This window comes from Dipodomys spectabilis, unplaced genomic scaffold (genome assembly GCF_019054845.1).
Source record: "Dipodomys spectabilis isolate Male_0828 unplaced genomic scaffold, ASM1905484v1 ptg000544l, whole genome shotgun sequence".
NCBI lineage: Eukaryota > Metazoa > Chordata > Mammalia > Rodentia > Heteromyidae > Dipodomys > Dipodomys spectabilis.
In genome coordinates this window covers 444,951-458,691 of record NW_024871221.1, presented here as the reverse complement: position 1 = coordinate 458,691, position 13,741 = coordinate 444,951, and the positions used below count along the sequence as shown (strand labels likewise).

General features: G+C 47.4%; 1 protein-coding gene across 4 annotated transcripts in view; it reads left to right on the top strand.

Annotated features, from left to right (window-relative positions):
* Positions 1–13,741, top strand: part of Ppfia1 (PTPRF interacting protein alpha 1) — a 100,234-nt gene that overhangs the window by 63,574 nt on the left and 22,919 nt on the right. For all 4 annotated transcript variants that reach the window (XM_042670370.1, XM_042670369.1, XM_042670368.1 and 1 more), the window contains 4 exons: positions 1,455–1,686; positions 6,312–6,463; positions 8,166–8,338; positions 8,617–8,710. In XM_042670370.1, coding sequence (XP_042526304.1) covers positions 1,455–1,686; positions 6,312–6,463; positions 8,166–8,338; positions 8,617–8,710 — 651 coding nt within the window. The remainder of the gene's footprint in view (positions 1–1,454; positions 1,687–6,311; positions 6,464–8,165; positions 8,339–8,616; positions 8,711–13,741) is intronic.

Genomic DNA, 13,741 nt, shown 5'->3' with positions numbered 1-13,741 from the left:
AACCAGGCCTGGGCCCTTGCAAACAGCAGCCAGCAGGACCTTGCTGAGAGCTAAGGGCATTGCTACTTTGTTCTACAAAATGGAAAGGGGGGAAGTGCCCTTTCCTTTCTGGAGAGGGCCAGGCAGAGGAGAGGTCAGCATGGCCAACTTCCCAAGCACACGGGCTTCAGAGCAAAGTGAGCTGCTGCCTGGGTTTCTGACGCCAGCTGAATCTGCAGGTGGTGGGTGTGGAAAGAGAGCCTTTCCCACTGCTGCGGGAAATGGAGAAATTTACTTCCATTTAGCGTTTGCTTTTGACAGTATTGCTTGATAAAAATATTCTTTATTAATCAAGTTGATCAGATACAGAGAGTAAGATACATCCTTGGCTTCTAAACTGCTTTCTGTTAGTAATAATAAATAACTTTTCTTAGAATATTGAAGTAGAACTTTAGCTGAAGGGTCACAATAAGGCTTCTGTGCTCTTTGGAACAGTTGTTATTGGTATAGTCAGGTATTACAGCTGTGTTGGGTCATCTGTAGTGCTGTGTGGCAGAAGAGTTAGTCTTGAAGTCCAGACTGGTCCACCCCTGCAGCTTATACCGAAATCTAAGCAGTGCGCAGTGAAACACTGGGAACTCCCACGGGGATTGGTTCTTTTTTTTGGGTGGGTGAGGGGGCTGGTCATGGGGCCTGAACTCTGGGCCTGGGCACTGCCCCTCAGCTCTTCAGCTCAAGGTTAGCGCTCTACCACCGAGTCACAGCGCCACTTCCGGCTTTTTCTGCTCATGTGGTGCCGAGGAATCCAACTCAGCGCCTCATACATGCAAGGCAAGCCACCTTCCCAGCCGTAGGTCAGTTCTTTGTGTCAGGGTTCCTGAGTTTCAGTGAAATCTGTAGCTAAATGTACAGCTTTGTTTTAAGAGTAGGGAGGTAAGAATCATAAAGTTTATTTTATTTTATTTTTTGTTGGTCTTGGGGCTTGAACTCTGGGCCTGGGCTCTGTCCCTGAGCTCTTCAGCTCAAGGCTAGTGCTCCGTCACTTTGAGCCACAGCACCACTTCTGGTTTTCTAAAATAAGAGTCTCATGGGCTTTCCTGTCTGGGCCGGCTTTGAACCGTGATCCTTAGATCTCAGCCTCCTGAGTAGCTAGGATTACTTACAGGTGTGAGCCACTGGCACCTGGCTAAGAGTCATAAGGTTTACCCCATTGCTTTAGCAAGGAGATTAATAGCTACAACCATAGAAGTAGGTGCCAACCAGCCTCCTCTATGTAAAAGCAAATACAAATGATAGAACCATTTTAGCAAGACTCAGTGGGAAGTTTACTGTTTATTGTTCATGAGGGAGTAGAAGAGTTTTGCTAAGTGTTCGATGTAGTTTGCTCACAGATACAGAACAAAGCTCCTCATTGTGTACACCCTGACGTTTGTTTGCTGCTGGAGAGATGGTGACTGTTGTTGCTTTGATTTTAGGTTGATCCAAGAAGAGAAGGAGAGCACAGAGCAAAGGGCAGAGGAGATTGAGAGTCGAGTCGGCAGTGGGAGTTTAGACAACCTTGGTCGTTTTAGGTCGATGAGCTCCATTCCCCCCTACCCTGCTTCCTCACTTGCCAGCTCCTCCCCTCCAGGAAGCGGCCGCTCCACCCCAAGAAGGGTGCCTCATAGCCCCGCTCGGGAGGTGGACAGACTGGGCGTCATGACTCTGGTAAGCACCCTGTGTGAAGTCACACTCAGAACCCACATCTCTTTACCCAGATGAAAATCAAGTTGATGTGTTATTTTAAGGGCACATTTTTTTCACTAGCTAGTATTTAACCATTCAACTATGCCAAGTAAATTTTGATGTAACCAAGTTATCAGAGCAACGTTTAGTTATGTAATACTAGACAGGGGTTTGTGCAAGGCACAGCAGCCAGATGGGAAAATACTTCATGTTTTGTAGGAATAGACAATTAACAAAAGAAAACGCAGACAGATGTCTCAGTATACGGAGTGGTGTGCATCTGGTTACTGTAGAGACCTTCAGGGGGCTCCAGGAATGAGGTCAGGAAACAAGGCCGAGGAGGTTCTGCAGCCACCTAAGGCCTCTTAGAGGCTGGGGGCTTCACTCCTCGCTGGGGCCACTTCCATCCTGGGTATAGGCTGTTCTGCCTGTGAGATGACTCTCCAGCCACACCTGAATCACCTCCTCGGCCCTTTCCAGATGCACTGCAGTCTCATTGTTGCTCACGTCATTAAATCGTTTAGCGGCATAGTAAGTGGTCAGCAGTCTATTTGGTGCTGTTTTGACACAGAGTTTTTATAATGTACATCACTTGCTAGTCAGGAAATATTTTACACTCTGATGGGTTCTTTTGGGTCCTCATCCTTATTTCCTTCCTGCCACTTTAGCAGTAACTATGCGTTTTCCTAGCTTCATAGGCAGTGTGCTAGCTGGCAGGATCTGCTTCTGTCGTCATCCTTGTGTGTGTCACTTTGGATCCAGGCCCCAGGTCTCCATCGTTCGATATGTGTCCATCCAGTGGCCCATGCTCTGACCCTCTTCATGACCTGCCTGGGGACCTGGCCACCAGGGCAGATCTGTGCTGCACTAGCCTATGCAGTGGCTGGTCGAGAGTTTTCATAAAAAGTCCTTTGCATTATAAAGGACACAGTCATGGGATAGTTGGTTGAGTGTTTCTACACCCACAATCTGTGTGACTCGGCAGTGAGACACTGCTATATAAACAGATGAGCCGGTGAGTGTGGAATCAGCAGAAACTCCGTGCATAAAGTGTGCATTCAGCTCTTAAAGGTGGTTGTAATCGAGACGTCAGTATCATCAGCTTACTGAGGGTATCTGTTATAGATGATTTTTAATGAAATGTCTTACATGCATCATAAGATGTAAGATTTTACCTGATACTATGCTAGCTTTTGTTCTTACATATTTTCACAGGATACCTTGCTTTACGCAATAAATTTATTTTTAAGAAGTTGTAAATCAAATTCTAGGTAAGGATTTTGCATTAATGTCCAATAGATTATTAACTAAAAGTAAGTTTGTTTTGCTTTAATAATAGGTGTTACAATAAGTTAGGACCAATTAGAATGTTCACAATTCTGTTTTGTATTAAAGCTAAGTTACACAGAGAGTTGACTTGGAGAAGATAATCATTAGGGCCCTTTGTTGTAGAAGCCATGTTTCAGTAAGTTACAGTGTGTTCAAATAGAATTTTATCTCTGAACACTAATGTATAGTGGTTCTCTGATGAATAATTTTTATTAAGTTTACATTGAAAATGTGTTCTGTTTATTCTGCTTACAGAAATATTTTTCTAAATTCTTTGTCACTTATATCTGCCCTGTCATTTCCATTTAATATCTGTTTGTCTGTATTAATGCTTGAAATTTAACTTCAAAGTGTGTGGTAAATCTGATTTCTCTTCATTTCTTTGCATGCATCTATCAGCCTAGTGATTTAAGGAAGCATCGTAGAAAGGTAAACTACTTAGTAACGTCACATGTCTTCCTGTCTCCGGAATGGTTGAGGCATATGGTATTTCACAAGTGTAGCGCTGTGCTGGGGTGTGATGCTGAATGACTGATGTGTCATGGCTGGGAACATGGGAGCCAGTGCTGCTTGCTCACTGGTCCTGCAGCTAAGCGTCACATGCTTGTTTATGGTAGGCATGGTATTCAGAGTTAAAAAAAAAAACTGAATGAAATCCTAGCTACTTAAAAGGCTGAGATACAGAGGATTACAGTGTGAAGTCAGCCTGGATTTACGAGAACTCATCTCAGCAGATAAAAAAAGCTTGTGTGATTGCATGTGCCTGTCCTTCTAGCTAGGCGGGAAGTGTAGATAAGATCAGTAAGTCTTGCTCTGCTCTAGGCACCAGGCTTTGTGCTTGGCTAGTCTGTTGTAGTGTTTCACCTTGGGAATACCCTCTGGACAGCTGACTTGTAGTTGGTTCTGACTTGGGCTTTTATAGCCCAACCTGCTCAGGCACAAGATCACCTTGTGTTCTTGTCACTGGTACTTTCAGTGTGCAGCCTAAAAAAACTTGGAGCAGCCTGTCCTGGAGGCTCTGTGGCTTGATCTAGTACTGTGTCCACAGAGATGGCACGGGGCCAGACACTGCCTGCGTCTGACCTTCTCCTTCGGACTGCTGGCTAGACTTAGGGGCTTCCCTGCCCTCACGCCTCTTGTAGGACAGTCTGAGACATGTAGGGCAGGTCTGTGCCCCACCTTGGTGCTAGCACAGAGGGCAGTGCAAGCCGGACCAGCCCACAAGTCTCCTTCAGGGTTGCCCAGTGAGGAGCCCCTGCTACCATGGCGTCCAGCTAGGACCTCTTAGCTTACCTCCTGCCATATGAATTGCCAGTTCCTCAACTCCGCCTTGGCTTTTCTACTCATGATTGGCACTCTACCACTTAAGCCATGCCTCTCTCTAGTCCAGCTTTTTTGCTGGTTAATTGGAGATAGTCTCTCTCAGATTTTTCTGCCCCAGCTGGTACCTGGCCAGTTCCTTGATTTTTTTTTTTTTTTTTTTTTGGTTGTGGGGCTTGAACTCTAGGCCTGGGCACTGTCCCTCAGCATTTCAGCTCAAAGCTAGCACTCTGCCACTTGAGCCACAGCACTACTTCTGGTTTTTGGTGGTTCATTAGAGATAAGAGTCTCACGGACTTTCCTTCCCTGGGCTGGCTTTGGACTGCGATCCTCGGATCTTAGCTTCCTGAGTAGCTAGGATTACAGGCGTGAGCCACCCGCGCCCAGCTAACATGATTGTTGTGACCTGAATGTTTTTTCCCCCTGGTCCTGAAGCTTAAACTCTGGGCCTAGACACTGTGTCTTTAAGCTATTGTACTCAAGGCTAGTGCTTTACCACCTGAGCCATAGCTCCACTTCAGCTCTTTGGATTTTTTTCGAGGTTAATTGGAGATAAAGAGTCTCACAGACTTTCCTGTCTGGGCTGGCTTCAAACCACAGTCCTCATATCTCAACCTCTGGAGTTGCTAGGATTATAGGTGTGAGCTACCAGCTTCAACCTGAATATTTAAATTGTTAAGTGTCATATGGATAATCTCTGGCTGTGTTAGGCCTTTAGGGGGCAGTGCTAGACTAGAACCTGGGGCCAGCGGCCTCCTAATCAGGTACTCTAGCACTAAGCCTGGCCTGAGCCTTGACATCCCTTTCTGCTGTGGCCACATAGAGGTTAGGGACACTGCAGAGGTATCTGCTGGTGGCTAGGGTATATCCTCAGTAGACTCAGCTCCACTAAGCCAAATCCATTGAGTCTCATTCAGCTGCAGTGGGACCTATGTACTTCACACACAGTCCCATTTAAAAAGTTAATAGAAATCTGGAAAATCACAGTTCAAGGCCATCTCAAACAAAAGGTTAGCAATACTCGATCTTGGTCGATACGCCAGGGTTATTGGTGTGCCTCAGTGATCCCAGCTATGCAGGAGGATCCCACTCAGGGACAAGAACATGAGACCCTATCTGAAAAACAATCTGTAACAAAAAGGGCAGGGGCCATGGCTCAAGTACAAGACCTGAGTTCAAGCCCCAGTACTGCTCCCTCCAGGAGAAGGTAGCTGCTCAGGTCCTAGTGTTTGTGTAGTGCCTGCCTCTGGTATCTCATGAACTCAGTCCTACTTCAAACCAGGAGCATGGGCCTCTCTGTGCAGCCTGCCTGGGTCTGCCTTCAGACTGATCTGTCCACTACCCTGTGTTCCCAGGGACACATCTGTGCTCATGACTCATGGCAAAAAACCCCAACAGGTCTGTCAGGTCCTCCTTTAAAGACAAACCCAGCATTGTTTTTCTAAACACATGGAGCCCAAGGGTTTAAGCTGTGGACCAACGATTCCAGTCCAGACACACATTGGATATGTGTTTGGCTCATGGTCCAAGCCCATTCCTGTATTTCCCCATAGACAAAAATGTACTGCCCATTTCTCAGAGTGACTTCTCCCCTTCCCAGCGCTCCTGAGTGACATGCCTGCCATGGCCCCTCATCATGGGGTAAGCTTTTTCTTTTATTGCTGAGGGTGATGTTGGCAGCAGTGCTTACGTCCTTACTGCCCTCTGATGAGTGTCGCTGAGTGTGCCTAGAAGAGCAGAGCTGAGCTGAGGAGGCAGCAGGTGTCCCCAAGTCTGCGGCTCCTCATCCTCATGCATGGAGGCGGACTGTGGCCTTCTGTGCCACAGCCTCCTTCCTCCTTCCAGTGGGAAAATGTAGCCTGAGGTTCTCAAGGAAGTTTATGAGTATAATTAAAAGACAGTGTGGTTTTTATTAGCCGTCTGCTGTAAAGTAATTTTGCTTTTGTCTTACCCTTTAGTTGCCAGCTTCCAGAGAAGAGGTACGCGATGACAAGACAACCATAAAATGTGAAACTTCTCCCCCCTCCTCCCCGAGGTCCCTGCGCTTAGACAGGCTGCACAAAGGCGCACTCCATACGGTCAGCCACGAAGACATCAGGGACCTGCGAAAGTAAGGAGTGGAGTATATGGACCCCCCATGCTGTGCAGAAACCATCTTGTATTGGGCTTAAGAATAATGATTAAAAAAAGAAAAAATAGTCAAGCCCCATGCCGGTGGCTCCTATAATCCTAGCTACTCAGGAGTTTGAGATCGGAGGATCATGGTTTGAAGTCAGCCTGGCAGGAAAGTCTGTGAGACTCTTACCTCCAATTAACCACCAAAAAGCCAGAGGTAGATCTTGATTCAAGTGGTAGAGCAAAAGCTCAGGGACTATACTTGGGCCCTAAGGCAAGCCTCAGGGCTGGAACTCCCCCAAAAACCTGTAACTTAAGTTGTATCACCCCTGCTTAGTAAGCACAAGGCCTTAGTTATTACCTTTTTACTGCTGAGTTGTAATTACTGAGCGCTAGCCCTGGGATGGCTGCCACTGCTGGCCTGACATGACATCCAGCAGTAGATGCTTCTGTGTGGCCAAAGTTCGGAAAGGGGTGTTATGTGAAGTCAGTTCTTGTTGCTTCAGATTCCCAACTGTGAACTCTTGAGACCTTTCTGTTGGTGATGTTGAATTTGTCCCACAAATGGCAGCTTTTGATCATGTTCCTCTGTGGATAGCCCTGTTTATTGCTCTTGAGACCTCTCTATTGAAGCGGCTTCCCACCCTGTCCCGTCATTGCTGGGTGACACCGTGCTAAGGGGGGGACACACCGGTGCCATGACCACACAGCTGCTGAAAGGGGCAGGAGCTCTGCCCTTTCTCTCCAGGGCTGTGCTCTTCCTGCCAGCCCTCATCTCTGGGCCTGGGAGCAGCTCGCATGGGATGAGGGAGGCTCCTGAGAAGGGCCATCGCTGGGGTCAGGCCTGCTCCAAAAGGGAGTACCACCTGGGAAGAAATCTAGGCTTCAGAAAACAGTGTTCTTTGAGCTGCGCTGGTGGCTGTGTTATAGAGCATCACACACACGCGGTGTAAGACTTAAAAGGTTTTTTAGGAGGTTTGAGAGACAAATATTCAAAATGCAAAGTAAGCTGGGTGTGGTGGTTTTTGCCTGTAATCCCAGTTAGGGAGGTTGAAACTGGATAATCTCAAACTTCAGGGCGGCCTGAGCTACATAATGATACCTTTTCTCCAAAAAGCAATACTAGAAAGAGAACAATAGATAAGGTTAATCTGACTAAATTATATATGTGCATATGAATTACCATTGTAAAACCTCTTTGTACAATTAATATACACCAAAAAGTAGCAGCAACAGAGGAGGAGAAGAAAGTAAGACAGGCAATGTTGAGGGTAGCTACTGGCTCAAGAGGGTAGTTTGGAAAAGGCAGATGAGAGCGAATAGGGTGGAAGTACTTCAGGTGTGTGAATGAAGATAGAACAGTGAAGCCTGTCAAAATTGTTCCAAGAAGGTGGGAGGAGGGTGAAGGGGAATGATACAGGGGTGTGTTTGGTTGGGGTACATTGTATGCATGTGGGGAAATGTCACCATAATCCCCCCATACTAATATGCTTTAGAAATAATAAATATAGTAAATACAAAGCCGAGCAATCGGCTGAGCATGGCAGCACACACCTGTATTCCTTTGGCTCGGGTGGATACATACCGAGACCTTGTCTGGAAAAAACCCAGGAAAATGTCAACAATGTCATAGCCCCTGTGAGTATAGAGTGTTGTTATAAGGGCGTGTCACAAAGTCCTGATTTCTCTTCTCAAAGCTCGACAGGCTCCCAGGATGGCCCCGTGAGCAATCCCAGCAGTAGTAACAGCAGCCAGGACTCACTCCATAAAGCCCCGAAGAAGAAGGGCATCAAGTCCTCTATTGGCCGCTTGTTTGGCAAGAAGGAAAAGGGCCGGCCTGGACAAATGGGCAAAGACTCACCAGGACAAGGTTGGTTGGTTTGCAGTAAGCGTAGGTGGGCTCTCGTTTTGTGTCTGCGTGCATGGCCAGCACCCAGATGCATTGTCCCATGAGTCGGTGCTGATGTGAACCAGTGAATCGATTGCTGGTTTTGTTCACTTGTTATGAACCATTAGCAATTCAGATGGGAGTTGCAGTTCTATATGCTCGGTTGCAAACAGCCATCATGTGTTACTTACTGTATGTGTGTGGCAGAGAGCTGCCTTCTGCCTGCTGGGAATGCTACCTCAGTTTCTCTTTCCTCACAGCTGCTCTCTCTGAGACAGAAAACTCATCTCAAGATGCCTTAGGGCTCAGCAAATTGGGAGGCCAGGCTGAGAAAAACCGTAAACTTCAGAAAAAGTAAGTTTTTATAACCTCTATCTCATTGAGCAGTTTTCAGGGCCAACGGGGTTGAGATATTTGCTGCTTATACATTAAATGTTTGTTTGTTAAGTACAACACATAACTGTATATGCAGTATCTTTTGAAAGAATAACTTTTTGCCTTTGAACTTTACACTTTCTGGAAGATTCACTTTAAAAGTCCTCACAGAGGTTCCCAGTTGGCCACAGGAGTGGGAAATTGCTGGCCTCAGCCATCCATACCCTGTCACTTCCCAGGCCAGTTCCGCTCTCCAGGCACCTGCCCTATGCTCAGTTTTCTCACCTATAAAATGGGAGCCCTTGTAGTTCATACCGCATATGGCCTTTACGAGTATTAAATAGGCTTGCTCCCTGTCCCTGTCCCTCCCTTTCTCCCTCTCTCCCTCTCTCCTTCTCTCTCTCCTCTCCCTCTCCTTCTCTTCCTCTCTCCCTCTCTCTCTCCTTCTCTCCCCTTCTCTCCCCCTCTCCCTCTCTCCCTCTCTCTCTCTCTCTCTCTCTCTCTCTCTCTCTCTCTCTCTCACACACACACACATGTGCACCTGCACGTGCGCACATACACGTGTCTGTCGGGGGGAGCTCTATATGCAAACAAGGGGCTGTTGTAACTGCAGGCCCTTAAGTAGGTGTCAGTATACATGTGTGACCTGTCTTCGTGCATTCACTGTGTTGCACTGTCTCCTAGTTTCTGTTCTTTTATCTCACATAGACTCTACATTTCGTAGTCTATATTAAATTTTAATTCTAAACTAACTCTCTCCCCTCCCTCCTCCCCTCCCCCCCCCCCCCCCCCCCCCACACACACACACCTGGAACTTGAACTCTGGGCCTAGGTGCTGTCAGCTTCTTTTGCTCAAGGCGAGCACTCTACCACTTGCGTCACAGTCCCACTTCCCGTTTCCTGGTGGTTAATTGGAAATAAGAGTCTCACAGACTTTCCTGCCCAGGCTGGCTCTGAACCATGATCCTCAGATCTCAGCCTCATGAGTGGCTAGAATTATAGGCGTGAGCCACTGGTACCTGGCTAAATTAAGTCTTGAAGAACTGGGGCAATGGCTTAATGGTAAAGTGCTTGCCTACCATTTGCAAGACCCTAGATTTAGTCCTCAGCCCTGCAGAAAAATAAATAAGTGAATGAACTAGTTGAGCTCAGTGGTTCCTGCCTGTAATCCCAGCTACTCAGGAGGCAGAGGTCAGGAGTATTGAGGTTTTTGAGGCTAGCCTGAGGAAAAACACAAGAGTCTACCTGAAAATAAAAAATAAGGCTGAAGGTGTAGCTCAAATTTTTTAGGCTTAGCAGTCAAATCCCAGTACCTACCCACTCCGCATAAAAGCAAGCAATGTTTGGAATGACTGTTAATAAGTAAGGATGTGTATTTACTTCTCAGTTTTCTCTGAAGTAGACTAGAAGGTGAGTTGACAACACTCAAAACCTGAATAAGGGACAGGTGCCTGTGGCTCACGCCTGTCATCCTAGCTACTCAGGAGGCTGAGATCTGAGGATCGCGGTTCAAAGCCAGCCTGTGCAAGAAAGTCTGTGAGACTCTTTATTTCCAATTAACCACCAGAAAACTGGAAGTGGCGCTGTGGTGTAAAGTGATAGAGCACTGGCCTTGAGCAAAGGAGCTCAGGGACAGTGCCCAGGCCCTGAGTTCAAGCCCCATATAGACCAAAAAAAAAGAGAGAGAGAGATGAGCTTAATAGATGAAGACTATCTCAGGAAGGAGAGCAAAAGTCAAAGATCACAGGCTCATGCCAGGTGATGAGTGCCTGTTTCTGATTGTTCTGACTGAGATGTCTCATGGTGGCCACTTCTGCATGCCTGAGAAACTGCACTGAGCTCTGGGGCCAGGATTGCACTGTGGCTGTGTGAGTCCTTTCCACCAGAGCCCAGCTTTTCTTTCTTCTTATTCTTTTTATCTTTTTTTCTCTTTTTCCTTTTTCTTTTGACAGTACTGGAATTTGAAGTTAAAGCTTCATACTTAGTAGGCAAACACTCTACCACTTGAGCCATACTCAGTTCCTTTGTGCTTAGGCTATGTTCAAGAGAGGGTCTTGATTTATGTCCAGGCTGTGGTCCTCCTATTTGTGCTTCCCTCATTGGCCTTGCTGACAGCCATGTGCTCCCTTGCCCACCCCCATTTTTCCCCCCGTAGCTTGGCGTGGTAAGTGTGTACCATCACACCCAACCATTGGTAGAGATGAGGTCTTAACGAACTTTTCTGTCTGGGCTGGCCTCAAACTACAGTCCCTTGACCTCTGCCTCCCAAGTAGGTAGTAGTAAGCCTCCACACCCAGTGTCTAGTTTTTCTTTTGCTTCTGGAGTTGTCGGTTGTGATATGGGCCTCATGTTGCTCACGGTCGCTGTCTTGACCTGCACACAGGCTGGCACCGCACTGCACAGGTGACCTCTGTGCTGCTAGCAGTAGTGCTGGTGCTCAGCCTGCCCCTCTGCAGATGGGTGTGTGTAGAGCATAGAGCTTGGTTTGAATGCTCTTATGCTTTCATTGCGTAAAAGACAATTTAGGTAGTTTTTGACTTTGTGAAGCGTCATATGAAACTGGGCCTTTTGCCTCTTAGCAAAGGTGTTCCATCAGCCACCCTATTGTGAGAAACAGCGTGGTCTGCAGCAGTGACTTTCTCATTCCACCTGCAACCAGGAAGTTTGTATTTCTTGTATGAGGAAAAAAATAGTAGAAACTTGCCAAAAATGTGTTATTTCTCTGAAATATATTTCTCAGGAGGTGTTCTGTATGAGGATAGATGAGTACCTGATTGAACTTACGTCAGGTGTGTGTGCCTGTGCACGTGTGCCTCTGTATATGTGTGGTTCAGATATCTGCTTGTGTGGCCGGGGTGTTCAGATGTCTGCCTGCCTGTCTGCCTGTGTGGCCATGGCTGTATCTCAGTTGGATCTTTGTACTGTATTAGCCACATGTGGAGAACATGTGTAGGCTCTGAAATGCACTGACAGATAGCGGACATTTCAAAGTACAAAGGTCGCTCATCTGACTACAGCAGGCACTTTTGTCTGTCAACGAACCTGAGTAAAATGGATTTCAGTCAAAACTTCTCTAGTTAAAAGAATGAAAAAAAAGTTCAGCTGGGCACTGGTGGCTCATGCCTGTAATCCTAGTTGAGATCTGAGGGTCCAGCCCAGGCAGGAAAGTCTGTGAGATTATCTCCAATCAATCACTGGCAAACCAGGAGTGGAACAGTGGCCTAAAGTGGTAGTGCACTAGCTCTGAGCTAAAGGAACTCAAGAACAGGACTCAGGCCCTGAGTTCATGCCCCAGAACAGGCAGAAAAATAAAATAAATAGCACTGGACATTATTCTTTTTCTATTTTTTGGGGGGTGCTGGAACTGGAGCCTAGGGCTTTGGTGTGTTAAGTATTTTACCACAAAGCCCTTTCCCTTGCTTGGGGCATTATTGACTTAAGAATGAAAGTTTGTGTCCCCCCAAGTGCTGTTGGCTGCCATTGTCCCCTACCTGAGAGGATGCTCTGCCTTCTGAGTTACCAATAGCCTTGAGGGTGTGCCCTTGACTTCCAAGCTGACGTAGGTATGCCAGGCCTTGCAGGCTTACCGGCCAGCTTGTGTTGTGCTTCATGAGGCACTAGGCTTGCTGAGGTGCGCACTGTGACTCCAGCCAGGGCCCTGAGCTCAGATGTCTTTCTCTGCTGTGGCTGGAGCAGCACCTGTAGTTGAGCTCCCTGGGCAGTAGGAGCCCAGCGTCCCTCCTGCCCCTCTGTGGCGTGGAGCATGCACTCTCTTGAGGATGCCTGCTATGGGGTACTCTCAGTCATTCCAGGCTCAGGTCTGCACTGAACTTCTGAGACTGTTTTTCTAGTCTAGTGACATCGGAGGCCTCCATCCTTCCTGGGTCCCTGCTGCTCCCAGACTTCCAATGTGTTTTTTATCCCTTCTATCAAGAATATTTAGCTCGGGGCTGGGAAGGTGGCTCAGTGGTAGAGTGCTTGCCTTGCATGCATGAGGCCCTGGGTTCGATTCCTCAGCACCACATAAGCAAAAAGAAAAAAGCCGGAAGTGGCGCTGTGGCTCAAGTGGTAGAGCGCTCACCTTGAGCTGAAGAGCTGAGGGACAGCCCCCAGGCCCAGAGTTCAGGCCCCACAACCCAACCGCCCCCCCCCCCCCAAAAAAAAAAAAAAAAAAAAGAATGTTTAGCTCCTGGTCTGGATCATGTGAGGGATGCAGGATATAGCCTTGATTCTGGGGCCACAAACAGGTGTCAGAGCAAAGATAGCCAGGTCTTGTAGGAATGATTGGGAAGGCGGGCTATGGATTAAGCTCCGGGGTAGAGTATATTCAGCCTGCACAAGGCTCTGGGTTCATTCCCACATACCAAAGAAAAGTCAAGTTGACATGAAGATGTGTCTACAGGCAAATTAAATGTACCTGTCTCCACTCTAATGCTGACCTGCCTTCCAGGCTATTTATTTTCTAACTGGTAGAAGTAGATATGATGCAGCGAGCATCCAGTATCATCTCCCACAGGCAAAACCATGACTGGGGTTTGCCATTGAGCCCTGTAGAGTATTTTGACTGTGTGACAGCATGTGCAGGCCTGATTCCTTTGCACGTCTAGCTCCATGGCTCTTGCGTTCTTGCGCCCTTGGCCTTTCTGCACTGAGGGAACTGTTGCGTTTTAGGCTTCTTTTAGAAAGGAAGCCTGTGGGTTAGAGCACAGAATGACCCAGGGAGTTTATTTAGCTCAATAACTGTTAACTAGAAACTGCCAGGAGATGCTTGCTGCTTTTAGGTCAAAATATTTTCTTTCTTTTTTTGGGGGGGGGGGGGTCCGGTCGTGGGGCCTGAACTCTGGGCCTGGGCACTATCCCTCAGCTCTTCAGCTCAAGGCTAGCGCTCTATCACTTGAGCCACAGCACCACTTCCGGCTTTTTTCTTTTTGCTTATGTGGTGCTGAGGAATCGAACCCAGGGCCTCATGCATGCAAGGCAAGCGCTCTACCACTGAGCCACCTTCCCAGC